The following is a 14,747-nucleotide window of genomic DNA, read 5'->3' on the forward strand; positions in this document are numbered from 1 at the left end:
TATATATATAATATGTCTTAAAAGTCTCGCATTTTATAAACCCTTTTAAGATTGGTGCATACATTGTAAATGTTTTAATTGTTTTATATATCTATCCGGTGAATTTTATTACATGTTTATATGTGGTGAGACTATAATAAAATATTGAATCTGAATCTGAATCATAATAAATTATTGATAATTATTAGTGTGGCAATATAAGTAAAGTATAAAACAAATTACACAAGCTTCCACCTTTGTTCTAACTAACTAGTGACATTTTACCGGTTAATTTGATATAAAATCGATATTTCGTAATGACTGGGACATCTTTTTAATTATATAACAAATAAATATGTATATATACAACAACTACATGTAGGATTTATTTTATGAGTAATTTAGGTACTTTAAAGATATTTATAAAAATGTCCAGTTTCGACTTAAAATCAATCGATCGAGAAAAAGGATATGCAGTTTTGTCACTGTTAATATGCTCTCTACAGACAGCGGAAATAATTAATGTATAACTCTTCATTTATGACATCCACAGAAGAAATATCATATTGGTTTTGATAATTAGGATTTTTTTTACCTATAACTGGTGATTGGACATGTGGATAAGTTATCCGTTATGTTTGTGACACTTTACTACTGGACGTGATTGCTCGATGTACGCAAGTCCCGCCTTACTAATAAAGACCTAAACGTGAATCTTCTGCCGTCCTGAAAGCTGTCGTCTGCAAATGGATAGTGACAATTTATCTTACTCTCTGAAGGACGAGGGAAAAAGGGAAATGTTTGAATCTTTCCACTACTGGGCCATTCAGAATTATGGGGACAGCGGAAAAACAAAAACAGTGACACATAAAAAGTACCAACGGATTACAGATATCCTGACTGGAGATGAGCCTCCGACGGCTGGAAATTCTAAATTCAGATTTTGGGTTAAAGCAAAAGGATTCCGTTTAGGACCTGTAGATAGCAGTGACCCGTCGAGAACTTGTTTATATGTTCCAACAAAACCTGTTGTAAGTACTGAAACTTTCAAATTTTGAAAAAATGACTTATTGCTTAACTGAATTTTAATGAAATCATTTTTTATTCATATATGTATTTCTGAAATAAAACAAATTTGATACTTAAATAATTATTTAAAACATTAAACAACGCAATATGATAGTAATATATTTATATACTTTAATCCGACCACGATATCCTGAAGCTTACATATATGTACTCAGTCAGGTCTCAACCAACTGCACAAAATCTCTCAGACTTTTTACGTTGTTTTGAATGTATATAGCATCGATCTTGTATATATACAGGGCGACTATTTATTCAATACTAATGTCCGAAATTAGTTTGACGGTCGACCGGACAGTAGAATATTATATGTGTCTCATTACTGGACACTTCTGAGCCTTATAATGGCAGACATCAATATGACTGTCACCACTGCCAGGATTTTTGCTTCCCAGTGATGAGAAATTTTGTCCCATTTAATACCTAAAATTCTCTCGAGAGTTTAAAAAATCCATGACTCGAAATTAAGTTCACGCTAAGACACTCTTAACTATATTATCCATCAAACTAAAAACTGACTGAGATACCACTCTCTCATCAAACTCCACTTTATTGATCAAAAACAAGATATATTTTAATGGATGCTTAAAGGAAACTGTTTTCTTTGAAAGAATAGAAAGACAATATTACAAAAATGAATGAACAGCTAGGAAAATAGGCAGGTGTCTTGTATTGCATACGTGCAAACTGTTACATGAGTGGTCAAACTATGTCCTTTGTCCTTTCCATTGCCATATTTGTTGTTATTTATATACGTCGCCATTAACACATAAGTTTAACACCCCGTCCCATAACAATTATATATTAAAGTTATTTTTGCAAACTGTCAAAGTATACCATTATATATTAAAAAAAATATGACTGATAATTAAACTTAATATAAATGTATCTTGATTGTGTTAAGAAATATTATTAAAAAAAAACTTTTTAACTAACACGCATTTGCTGTTCTATTTCGACAGTATTCTTGCTCGTTTTGGTTTTATAGATTTTGTTACCTTGGAAACAGGTATATGTATCAGATAAGTAATTACAATAGCTAACGATATATATTATAGCTATCACCTTTACGGACAGGTGCGCGGCCAGTCTAAGCTAATCGGAAACGCCTCGTGCTGATTCCTGGTTTCTGTAGGAGAAAAGATTACCTGCTACAGAACTCGGGCTAATTAGGCCTACAGATTAATATTTGTAACAAAAGGAATTGTTAAGGCAGATATATAATTTTCATGTCGTCAAATATGGTTGGAAAAGTAAGAAAGGATATTGAAAGCGAATGAATCAATGGATACCAAAAATGATTTGACAAAATAGTTCATTAATGAGAAACCAGGGGACAAAAGCAATGATTAATTAGAATAGATATAACGGGACAAGGAGTAAAAAGGAAGAAGCAGAAGAAAATATTAGTAATTATTTAGATTCATTTCAACTCGAGGGCTTGTATCGATGAGAAACTTCTGGTATTGTCACATCATCTAAACAACTTGGTTACCTTGCCTTTATGTTTCCATGGATACTTAATTTCTATCATCCGGTAAACTCAGATGGGACTTCAAAAATAAATCGGTTTCTATCACCAGGGATACTCATCTCACTTCCGTGGTTTATCTTATTTGTCCCGTCAAAACCGGAAAGAAGATGATAGTTAAACATCCGTCCTTTTTCCTGGTTATCTATCCCGTTGCAGTACAAATTCTCTTAACATGAACTTTAAATAAACCACTTAAAAAAAAAGAAAGGCTCTAGTACAAGGATGTTTTTTGGAGAGAGGAGAAAATAAAATAATTTTGTCACCATTTTATATATAATTCCTTTGAACAACAACAGTTAATAAAGCATATTCTTCAACGAGTGATGCAGTAATTGTAGATTTTGCAGATGTTTTATTTTTTTCACAAGTACGCCCATCGTAATTGCGAAAAAAGAAATTAAAGAAAAATCTGATTGAATCAAATAAATGTTTCAAACTATCTTAATTGCAAAGAAAAACAAAAGCGATATTGACTCATATTAGTAATAGTTGAAACTAATAATTATTCAAAGCAAGATTATAAAACCATCTAAAAGGCAATGGTATACGAAGGCACCGACCTTTCGCCTTGTGGGCGTTGGTTTTCTGTTTTACATATTTTTTATTCATTTTTTGGGAGGGGATACCAAAACACAATTCGAATATAAAATAAACACATTTTTTTTATAGATTTTAAACAGAAAAAAAGATCTTTTTTACTCAATGTTGTATTATTTTTCCTTATTTTCACTGGAAACAAACTATTTTTTCATTTCCTTTCGGAAAAAAGCTATTTTGTTTCTAGAAAATACCCCCCCCCCCCCCCCCAAAAAAAAAAGAAAGAAAAAACAACAAAAAACAAACAAACCCCAAAAGAAAAGAAAAGATCAATGGATGGTACATTAGATAACTAAATTTTTAAGAGAAGACTGCACATACCGTTTTAAAAGGTATATAATTATTAATTTGACGTTTTCACCTCGTCTCCTTTGAATCATATTAACATTTATATGTAGAGATTACGAAAAAATATATATAAACATATATTTAATTTGAGACGAGTTGTTTAGGTAATGAAGTAGCAACCCAACAACACGAGCAACTCTAAATATATACTTACCAATCTCCTTTTCATAACGTGATTTTTTTATGCAATTCAAATGATAACCAATATGAATGGCTTTTGCAGCATATCCGTCAACACAGGTAAGAAGTAAGATAAAAACCCGTATCGTTGCTATTATTTTCATGCGTTTGTACACCGACAGCGAGACTTTTATGGTGTGTTTTGACTGTATCAGTAAGCTATATTTTTGTACCAAATGTATGCTTGCTGTTCAAGTATTTATATTTAAATTAGTGATGCTGTATTTTGATCACCAGAGCAAACCGAACCTTCCTACAAAAGAAAAAAATGCTGATTTGACATGATAGCAACTTTCAGAAAACTTTGGTGTCCGTAATTCATAAATTGATTGAACCATTATGTTACAGAAGGCATTATGTAAATTTGAATTGGTAGAAATTTGGCAAATGAAACAAAATTGTGTTTAAAGAATTGCAATTTGTTTACAAACTTTAAAAAAAATTATTATCCAAATATTTTAAATAAATATACTACACTGGATTTCAGATGAAAATAAGATATTGATCATTTGTCTGTATAAAAAAACCTGAAGGAAATGTCCAACCTTCTAATTTCCCACACTAACTTCCCACAGGATTTTAAAGAAAACATTTTTTGGCTTTGTTAATGTGTTTATACAGTTCGCCTACGTCGTTAAATAATATTTTCCCAGATCTATGAACGACTAAAATCAGGAAGAATTTATCATTTTCTTGTACATCATACTAAAACGTACTCCCGACAGAAAATAAAATCAGGATTGAGAAAAAGAGTGACAATTTTTCTCTATTAAGTTTAAGCTACGTTTTAATGACGTATTAACTACTGAAACTTTGAGAAAATTTCCCACAGAGGAATTAAGTTTCGTTTACGGGGCAATGTAGCCGCTTGTTCTTCGTTCCAATTTCCTTTAATTGTTTTACAACAATTTTGATGCGTCCCAGTACACTGGAAACACAATCCGGATTCACCAATCGGAGAAGACGAGACCCAGGAGTGGCACATTGTAATTCTTTCCATCTCTTAATCCATTGCTTAAACCGATCGTTATATCTGAACATAAAATCCTACATTACAAAACATACATTAAGGTATCAAAACTTGGAAATATTAAAATTTCTACCATTTGTTATATTACGTTGTGATATTAATAATGGTCATGGAATGTTTATTACCAATCACATAACAGGAGTTTTCATTTCTAATATGTAGCGGAAAATAAAACATACCCCAAATGGGTAATACTTGAATTGTGGAAGTCACTCTAGTTTTAATTTAGCAGTACATTTCATATGGATAGATTTCAAATTATTAAAAGGAAACCAAGTGTCATGTTCCGTTTAGAATGGCATACGAGAAATTGTTTCTTTGAGAACTGAATGCAGGTAGATTACTTCTGGTCCTTTTCATACTTTGTTTTTCGTTTTTGATCTTCTTCGTTTTTCTGTCGTTCTTTTCTTCTATTTGGTCTAGGAATAATTTATTTTTATAACTCTCCTCCTAGTTACTGACTTACAAGACTTACACTGTTGTCTGTTTCTCCTATGCGCACAAGTATAATGAATATATGATAGTGTTGTCAATGGTTAAACGATGATAGTGTTGTCAATGGTTAAACGATGATAGTGTTGTCAATGGTTAAGCGGTTAACCGTCGGAAGGACCGAATATCGAATACATATAATAATATAACCATGGCTGTCTTATCAACTTCTCGGGAATAGATATATCAAGCTTCAGTCATTTCAGAAAGAACGATTTTTTTCGTTAAATAAAGAACAAATTGATATCAACAAACTATTGTTGTACTTTTAAGATGAATGTCGTTCTGTAATATATTTTGTTTTGGTACATCCTTTACCAACTTCTATGTTGTTACCGTGGCTTCCTGTAGTGTTTAGAACAGAATAAATGATTATTTTTTTTTTTACTTTCAAATCTGTATTTTAACGATAAACGTTTGTTATTTTTGTCTTAGAATAAGAATCTCTGATTTGAAATTTTATGTCATATACAAATTCTCTTTGTCGTGTTCTGCTGTATAACTAGCCATGATAAGTAATATTGCGCAATGTTTATTGCAAAAGTTTCATCATTTAAACTAAAATCCACCAATGAAAAAAAAAATACACACACCCCCTTTCCTCGTAAAACAATATGTAATCCAGGTTCAATATGTCTACACGTTTTTCTCAACGTCTTAACCTTCGGTCTTAATTTTGCATCATTACAGAATTTATTGTACAAAGCAATAAAGTTACATTAAAAAATACATGAATTTGACTTCATAAATGTTAAAATTGAACTGGATCATTTTATACTAGTAAAACACATGCCAGGTTTTAATAAGATTTGTCGAAAACACAATTTATATTATTTCCATGGGATACCTGGGCATTTCTGGTAATTTTAGACTTATTACAATGACATTTATTATTTCACCATAGCGACGAATTGAATTAAAGAAAATTATAGGAATGAAAGAAGAGAAGTACTAAAAAGAGAAGTAACATTAGATATAAAAAAAAAATACTAACTATAAATGCTTAACTCAGTTAACTGCAGTATATATGTGTACACTAAGGGAGCTACCATTTGATTTTTATGGGGGGGCTAGGATGAAAAATTTTGTCCTGCTTTTTTTTAGTTGTAATCTCTGTCCTGCCTTTTTATTTTTTACTCTATTCGGTCTTGCCTTTTTTTTACTAGTTTATCCTGAATTTTTTTAACCAAATTGTCATCCTGCCTTTTTTTTTTTACCAAGTTGCTCATCCTGCCTTTTTTTTACTCAAAACTCCTGTCCTGCCTATTTTTTTCAAATTTCATCCTAGCCCCCCCCCCCCCCCCCCCCTAAAAATCAAATGGTAGCTCCCTAAAGTGTAAACGTTTTTTTTTGTATAAATAATAGAACTTTACTAACCTCTAACACTTCGCCGTGTACGAGACGATATATGGCATAATATAGGATACAATGGCATATATACCAACAGCCACATTTTGAAGAGTGACCGTGCAATGTATAAAACTATTTAATTCTTTAAAATCCATAAAAAAAATCATTAGATTTGTTTGCCTGCAAATATATATATATATAAAAAAGACTAATAATTAAAAGGATAGTTATGATGAAATATCTATTGCAAACTTATAAAGTTAGTGTGTTTTTCTTTCCTTTCGTTTTTGCTGATTTTTGTTGCTTTATGTTGTTTTGTATTGATGTGGAGTTTTTGCGATCTTCGAAAAGGATAAACTTAGATGTTAAATGTGTGTACCCAACTACACCTGCTAAGTTTGTAAGTCATGCCTGCATTCAGTGGCGAATTCAGGGTAACTTAGAGTGCGTATGTAGCCCCTTTGATTCCAAAAAAAAAATCTTCTCGCTACGTTCGGCGGTATTTTTACCATTTTGCACAATCACGCCCCCTTTCCTCGGACCCTTGATCCGCCCCTGTGATTATTGTATTTTGATTCTAAATATGCAATCTTATATATTTGCTAGTGTTTGTATTTTTCCGTTCATTTATTGTATGAACTGTTAAGTCACAATTTAAATGGTTTATCTTAACTGACGAGTCATCACACTTATGGAGATTCTTTTGAAACAAAAATTGTTAAAATCTCATTTTCAGAGCAGAAAATTACGAATGTAAAAAAAAGCTTAAATCAGAGCAGAATGGTTTATATTAAATTGCATAAAACGTAGCCTTGATAAATAGGTAAAATCTTTGACAAACACCTCAATAAGACGCTGTCATCAACAATTTTAGGACGGTAATTTGATACTGATGTTTTCTGCAAAATTATATTTTCTAATAAAAATCATCTTCTAAAGGGATGATGGAGTTAGTTAGAAATCTTTGTTCTCTAATACGAGTGTATTTTAATTTGTCCGACCGAGATCAATAAGAGCCTCTTTTATCTGACTTCAGGTTCCTTCAAACAGAGCTGGTTATTACTAAACTATTAGTCGTGGTAATAATGCTTCGTGGGATCGTATCGGGTAGCAGGTGATCTGAATCCGGGATCCAAATGAGTTTCAGCGCAAAACAATGACTTTGGGACATGAAACAAAACTGGCTATTGATATACGATGCGTAGGCTCATTTATTTGAGATTAAAAACAATAATATTTACAAAACAGACAGTCGTCTTAACAGGCTTGTCAATTTGTCTTTACCTGGAGCTAAAATCCAGAAGGGACACTCAATAGCTATTATTTCACTGTTTATAAATCATACTACTATATCGCTAATAGAATATTATAAAAGGCCACATCTAGTAATATAACTATTAGAGTGTAAGAAGGTATGATTTATAATTGAGAGATTGTAAGTACTTTCAACTTGTTGTCAGTTATTGGGAGCCTACATTCTTTGAAATTGCATTATATAGCATTGTTTGTATCATTTTTGAGGTTTTTCATTTTTTAATACCTATATTTTTGAATTATAGTGAAATATAAAAAATATGTCTTTTTCTAGTTTGATTGATATTGTGTGTTTTAAAAGCATGATTGTGTTCGTTCACTGATAAAAATGAGTGGAATGGGCCCAGACTAGTTTAGCCCGCTATATGATTATGTGCATGTTCATAGCCAGGATTGTTTTTTTCATCATCTGTTTGTCCATTGTTGTGCGTTGTTATTGGATATTTGGTCGTCTCTGTTTGAAATATACACAACTTATGTACACTCTCAGCGATTTAGGGGGAATGTCTACAGCGTAGGTGCTTGTCCATTGTTGAAGGCAATATTGTTATAGTCCATATTTTACTGACCATACATATGTTCTAGAGTTGTTGTGTTGCTTGTGTACATACGTCAAATTACATTGTTATCATTAGACTTTTATTATAACATGGCGTTGCTTAGCTATGAAGACGTGGATAATGCAGAGATCTATTTTCGTTAGTCTTTCTAAATCATTTATCTTCTTTGAGAAATGCAAAGCAATGTATTTTGTAAAGGACCGGAGATCATCAAGAATACAAACCTTAATTTTACTTGGTCATGATGGTTTAAACTTTTGTGTTCTTATCATACATATACCTAATCTTTATTTTGTAATAATCTACTTTTTGGATTTTTTAAAAGTTAAATGTTCTTTATATTCACATTTTATGAATGAATTATGATAGATGTTCTGTATACGTAATGGGAGAGTAACCCAATAACACGAACAACAACATTGTCCCGAGTCTATAGAAACAAAACAACAACATTGTCCCGAGTCTATAGAAACAAAACAACAACATTGTCCCGAGTCTATAGAAACAAAACAACAACGTTGTCCCTAGTCTACAGAAACAAAACAACAACGTTGTCCCTAGTCTACAGAAACAAAACAACAACGTTGTCCCTAGTCTACAGAAACAAAACAACAACGTTGTCCCGAGTCTACAGAAACAAAACAACAACGTTGTCCCGAGTCTATGGTAGCAATAAACAGTTAGGAAAAAATATTAAAATTTTCCCTCATTAATTTTACCATCCCCTTTTCATTGCCTTCTTGCAATATTAAGCTTACTGTTTGTGTCATATATGTGCATATGTATGTAATCAGAATCTTCCATAGATTTCATATCCAGTATATGAAATGGTAAAATATAATTTCTCCTTGGTGTATCCATGGCAACAATCTGTATTTTTTTGTTATAAAATATAGCAAAAAGGGGGGAAAAGATGTCACATATTTCCCCAAAATTTGACCAAAAGTAGAATTTCAATCACTTCAAGTAATACTTTTCTGAAACTGTTTACATATATCTTTCAATAAATCCAATGAAAATCATATGTCTTTCGTCTCATTTTTTTGTAAAATTGCGTCAAAAACTTCGTGTAGAAAAAAAGTGTTTGTAAACATTACATTAATTTCTGGACCGATGACCGGTCTAGCTATGAAAATACGGAGAGTCAAACAGAAAATAGCCCATAAAACATGTAAAAAATAATCTTGATGTTCTTATAAACCACCTTTGAAGGCTAAATTAGTACTCAGCTGTCTAAAAATGAATTTTATTACACAATAACTTTCATATCTGAAAAATCCACCGGGGCCAAAATGCAAAACCAAACTCCTAACTGTGTATTGCTACCTTAATAGTAAATATTTTTTTCAAATTCTCCCCTTTAACTAATTTTCTGTGTTCTGCTAGCTAAAACGAGTAAAATGGCCTTTTATTTTTGAAAATTGGTTGAGTAATGAATATTTTATGAAGGTTAGCAGTTGACACTGAAACGCGACAAAAACTGATTTAAAGAAAGGTGCCAAGTCAAAGTGTAAAATCTTGTTTCTACCTCAATTTTTGGCAAAATCTTAAAAACTATACCTCTTTTGTCAGTTTTTTAATGTTGAAAATCTTTATAAAACCTCTGATGATGCAAAATTGTACAAAATTTAACAATTTCAAGCATGAAAATGTTAATCTTTATGTTTAATGTATACCAAAGACTTGATTAAAACACTTGGTAATGGGGAATCAATTTCTTACAGCTGAATCAACTATACATTTAATATATGTCAAAATATAACATGAAATCTTGATAAAAATAATAATTTGATATATTCGCAAGAAAAAATACAAAACATTCAATACTTAGGCTACTACATACTGCGCAATCCTTCAGAAGCAAGGGTTAAGCAAATAGAGTACATTTATATGCTTTGTGTCAAAATGTCTAATTTTGGTTGCTAAGGACTGTAAACAATAAAATTGACATGTATTGTCATTCTTAAACACTTAATCCCATCAGAAGTTGATTTAGAATCTAAATATCAATAGATTTGTGGTATGAAAAGTCTTAAATTGTACAATTCTGAGCTTGGTAAGTATGCCATAAGGTAGCAATAAACAGTTAGGAAAAAATATTAAAATTTTCCCTCATTAATTTTACCATCCCCTTTTCATTGCCTTCTTGCAATATTAAGCTTACTGTTTGTGTCATATATGTGCATATGTATGTAATCAGAATCTTCCATAGATTTCATATCCAGTATATGAAATGGTAAAATATAATTTCTCCTTGGTGTATCCATGGCAACAATCTGTATTTTTTTGTTATAAAATATAGCAAAAAGGGGGGAAAAGATGTCACATATTTCCCCAAAATTTGACCAAAAGTAGAATTTCAATCACTTCAAGTAATACCTTTTCTGAAACTGTTTACATATATCTTTCAATAAATCCAATGAAAATCATATGTCTTTCGTCTCATTTTTTTGTAAAATTGCGTCAAAAACTTCGTGTAGAAAAAAAGTGTTTGTAAACATTACATTAATTTCTGGACCGATGACCGGTCTAGCTATGAAAATACGGAGAGTCAAACAGAAAATAGCCCATAAAACATGTAAAAAATAATCTTGATGTTCTTATAAACCACCTTTGAAGGCTAAATTAGTACTCAGCTGTCTAAAAATGAATTTTATTACACAATAACTTTCATATCTGAAAAATCCACCGGGGCCAAAATGCAAAACCAAACTCCTAACTGTGTATTGCTACCTATAGAAACAAAACAACAACGTTGTCCCGAGTCTATAGAAACAAAACAACAACACTGTCCCGAGTCTACAGAAACAAAACAACAACGTTGTCCCGAGTCTATAGAAACAAAACAACAACATTGTCCCGAGTCTACAGAAACAAAACAACAACGTTGTCCCGAGTCTATAGAAACAAAACAACAACACTGTCCCGAGTCTACAGAAACAAAACAACAACATTGTCCGGAGTCTATAGAAACAAAACAACAACATTGTCCAGAGTCTACAGAAACAAAACAACAACATTGTCCCGAGTCTACAGAAACAAAACAACAACATTGTCCCGAGTCTACAGAAACAAAACAACAACGTTGTCCCGAGTCTATAGAAACAAAACAACAACACTGTCCCGAGTCTACAGAAACAAAACAACAACATTGTCCGGAGTCTATAGAAACAAAACAACAACATTGTCCAGAGTCTACAGAAACAAAACAACAACATTGTCCCGAGTCTACAGAAACAAAACAACAACATTGCCCCGAGTCGACAGAAACAAAACAACAACATTGTCCCGAGTCTATAGAAACAAAACAACAACATTGTCCCGAGTCTATAGAAACAAAACAACAACATTGTCCCGAGTCTACAAAAAAGAAGTGAAAAACTTAACGGAGACTATTATAGATCTGTCTTCCAAATTCTTCAAAAAAAAAATAAAATAAAAAATATATAAAAAGACAACTACTAACGAGTTCATGACTTGGAATATAGATACATTTACATGCGGCGGAGTTAAGTTTTTTTTAAATCTCAACCCTCCCCCTTTTTAAACGAGAACTAACAAAAGGTTTATAAAAGAACGAATAATCAAAATCTGAACAGGAAATCACCTAACCAGACAATCAAATCAATGCCATACTGTATAAAGAAAGCTTACAGTCACTGAAAGCAAGCTCAACGTACTTTAAAAAATTGTACAGAGAGACAAGATCGTGTGAATGCCAAGAACAAACTGTACTGAAATTCAATGCAGAAAAACATTTTGTACAACCTTTGTCAATAAGTCTATTGAGCCAAAAAGAAAAAGTTAAAAAACTGTTCATAAACGTGTTCGCTTTATAAATGGTGTCGTTAAAAGCTGAGTGTGAAATTTCCTCAATAAATCTCTATATTTGTTGAAAAGATCAGTGAAAGTTTTGACCAATTTATGATACCTATATTCCTGCTATAAAAAAGATTTTATTAAAGAAAAAATGTTCACTTAAATATTTAAAGTAGTAAATCTGCAATAGAGGTAGTTTCCATCCTAATTCCAAACACTTCTCCAAAACAAACAAAAACATTATCAAGCAAAAACTTGTTGTACTAATAATTTCTTTGCAGTGAGTGCATTTTTGCAAATTTTATTACTATAAAGGAATTGTGACAACTGCACTAGATATTACTACAGATCCCTCCAGATTTTTCGAAAAAAAAACATTTTGTTAATTAGGAAAATTTCTTTTTGATAAGATTATGTGGAAATGTAGTATACTGTCCCAGGTCAGGAGTCTGCAAGTCAGTGGTTGTCGTTGGTTCATGTCTATCTGTCTTATTTGTTTTTCGTAAATGGTATTTTATAAATTAGGCCGTTAATTTCTCTTTTGATTTTTTCCCATTTCTCATACCGAGACCTTTAATACCTGATGCCAGTATACGGAATTGGTTTTTTCTCATCGTTGAAGGCCGTTCGGTGACCTATAATGGCTTTTTCGTCGTCATTTGAACTTTGGTGGACAGTTGTCTCATTGGCAATCATACCACATCACCTTATTTTTATATAGAGAAGAGAAATCTTAACTGTCAACGGAGACCAAAAGACTTATAAAAAGAGTTTCCTTATCCTAGACTTGCATTATGTTTTGACGCTACATAAATAGTTTATACCACTGTCAAATTAAGTTTTGCCACAAGATTTTATAACGAATTCCTTACTGGTTATAACAGGACAATTCAGAGGAACCGAAAACTGTGTAGTTGAACATCTACTTGATACAAGGTGTATTTATATTTCGGAAGCCAATACACGGTGGAAACCGTGTTGTCAACAGTAGCAGCTTATGGTGCATTCGTATTTGAGGCGTGTTTTTCTACGATCTTTTCTTTAAACGATGTAGGAATAAACGTTCTCAAATTTGAGATCTCAGACTTCGTTTTTGGTGTATGAACCAAGCTTGAACCTAGTTGGTAGTGAAACACGTCAAAAATCGGCGTTTTAAGGCTTACAACGCGATGACGTTACGATTATTTCTACGTTTTGTGGTATTTTTTCACATAGAACACCACTTTGAATGATGTAAATCGTAAACGAATTCGGTGACCCTATTATTATTTTACGAAAAATTAAAACCATTTTACCATTAAAACGGAAGTTAATGTATCAACAATATATAGATTTTTTAAGAAAAATTTATACATTGGAAATATGAAGACAGATTTAAGAACGATCTTCGCCGATTCTCTTTGCTTTCTATACAAATGTTCACCTATTTTGAAAGAATTCAATCAGTAGTATTTCAGAAAATAAAAGAGATAAATTTGTTTTTTTTTTCGATTTTCAGTTAAAGAACAACAAGCCAAAGTTGCATGCAAAATTTTACCAAAATCTGTGAAATAGCTCATTTACTGTTCCTTGACCTATGACCAATTTAAAGTCTTTGCCTTCTTACAGAAATTAAACAGCAAAAACGATCATTAATACAAGGTTATATTTTATCATGATTCTTATTTTGAATATCTCTATTTTCCAGACCGATTCTAACAGTAATGATACTAGCAAAGAGTACAAAAGAGTGGCCATAGTGGAAGATTTCTTTGACATCATATATGGAGTACACGTGGAGATGGATGGACGCGGCGGAAAGCACGCAGGACAAAAAAGAACATATCGAGCGGTAAGTCAAAAATATGTTTATGTTGTTATAAAACTACAGTAGGTATTAAGAAGGTTATAACAGAGCTTATGCTCAATTAAGCAATCAAACCTGTAGCCAGGCGGTTTGCCGAAACTCCGTCGAAAACATATGCATATGTTGGTGCAGTAAATGGTATTTTTGGTGATATTTTATCAAAACAATCTCATGCTTTTTTAATTAAAAAAATACACGTACATTGTCTTTACGAATCATAATTGGTCACGAATATAAGACCTACATATTTTTCTAGTTTTTAGAAGAAGAAAAAGCAGTAATTTGTTATTGTTTGCCTCTTACAGGTGTCTTGAAAAATTTTATTGAAAAAATCTGCTTTTTTTTTTATTTTGCTTAAAATATCTTTCACAATCGAAATGCATCTAGTATACCTATATCTAAAAGCAATATTTTACTCGAAGTTTCTTCAGCACAATTATTCTCAACGAACCTATCTATGTTACACACGGGTGCCACTTGTGGAGCATGATCAGCTCACTTTTCGGAGCACCTGAGATCACCCCCAGTTTTTGGTGGGGTTCGTGTTGCTCAGTCTTTAGTTTTCTAAGTTGTGTTTTGTATACTGTTGTTTGTCTTATGGACTTGTTCTTT

General features: G+C 31.9%; 1 protein-coding gene across 1 annotated transcript in view; it reads left to right on the forward strand.

The window, feature by feature from the left end:
• The first annotated feature begins 314 nt into the window (after positions 1–314).
• Positions 315–14,747, forward strand: part of LOC127735061 (nucleolar protein 4-like) — a 65,208-nt gene continuing 50,775 nt past the window's right edge. The window contains exons 1-2 of the mRNA XM_052245159.1: positions 315–1,010; positions 13,977–14,120. Of these exons, the coding sequence (XP_052101119.1) occupies positions 726–1,010; positions 13,977–14,120 (429 nt within the window). The 5' untranslated portion in view covers positions 315–725. The remainder of the gene's footprint in view (positions 1,011–13,976; positions 14,121–14,747) is intronic.

This window comes from Mytilus californianus, unplaced genomic scaffold (assembly GCF_021869535.1).
Source record: "Mytilus californianus isolate M0D057914Y unplaced genomic scaffold, xbMytCali1.0.p SCAF_1, whole genome shotgun sequence".
NCBI lineage: Eukaryota > Metazoa > Mollusca > Bivalvia > Mytilida > Mytilidae > Mytilus > Mytilus californianus.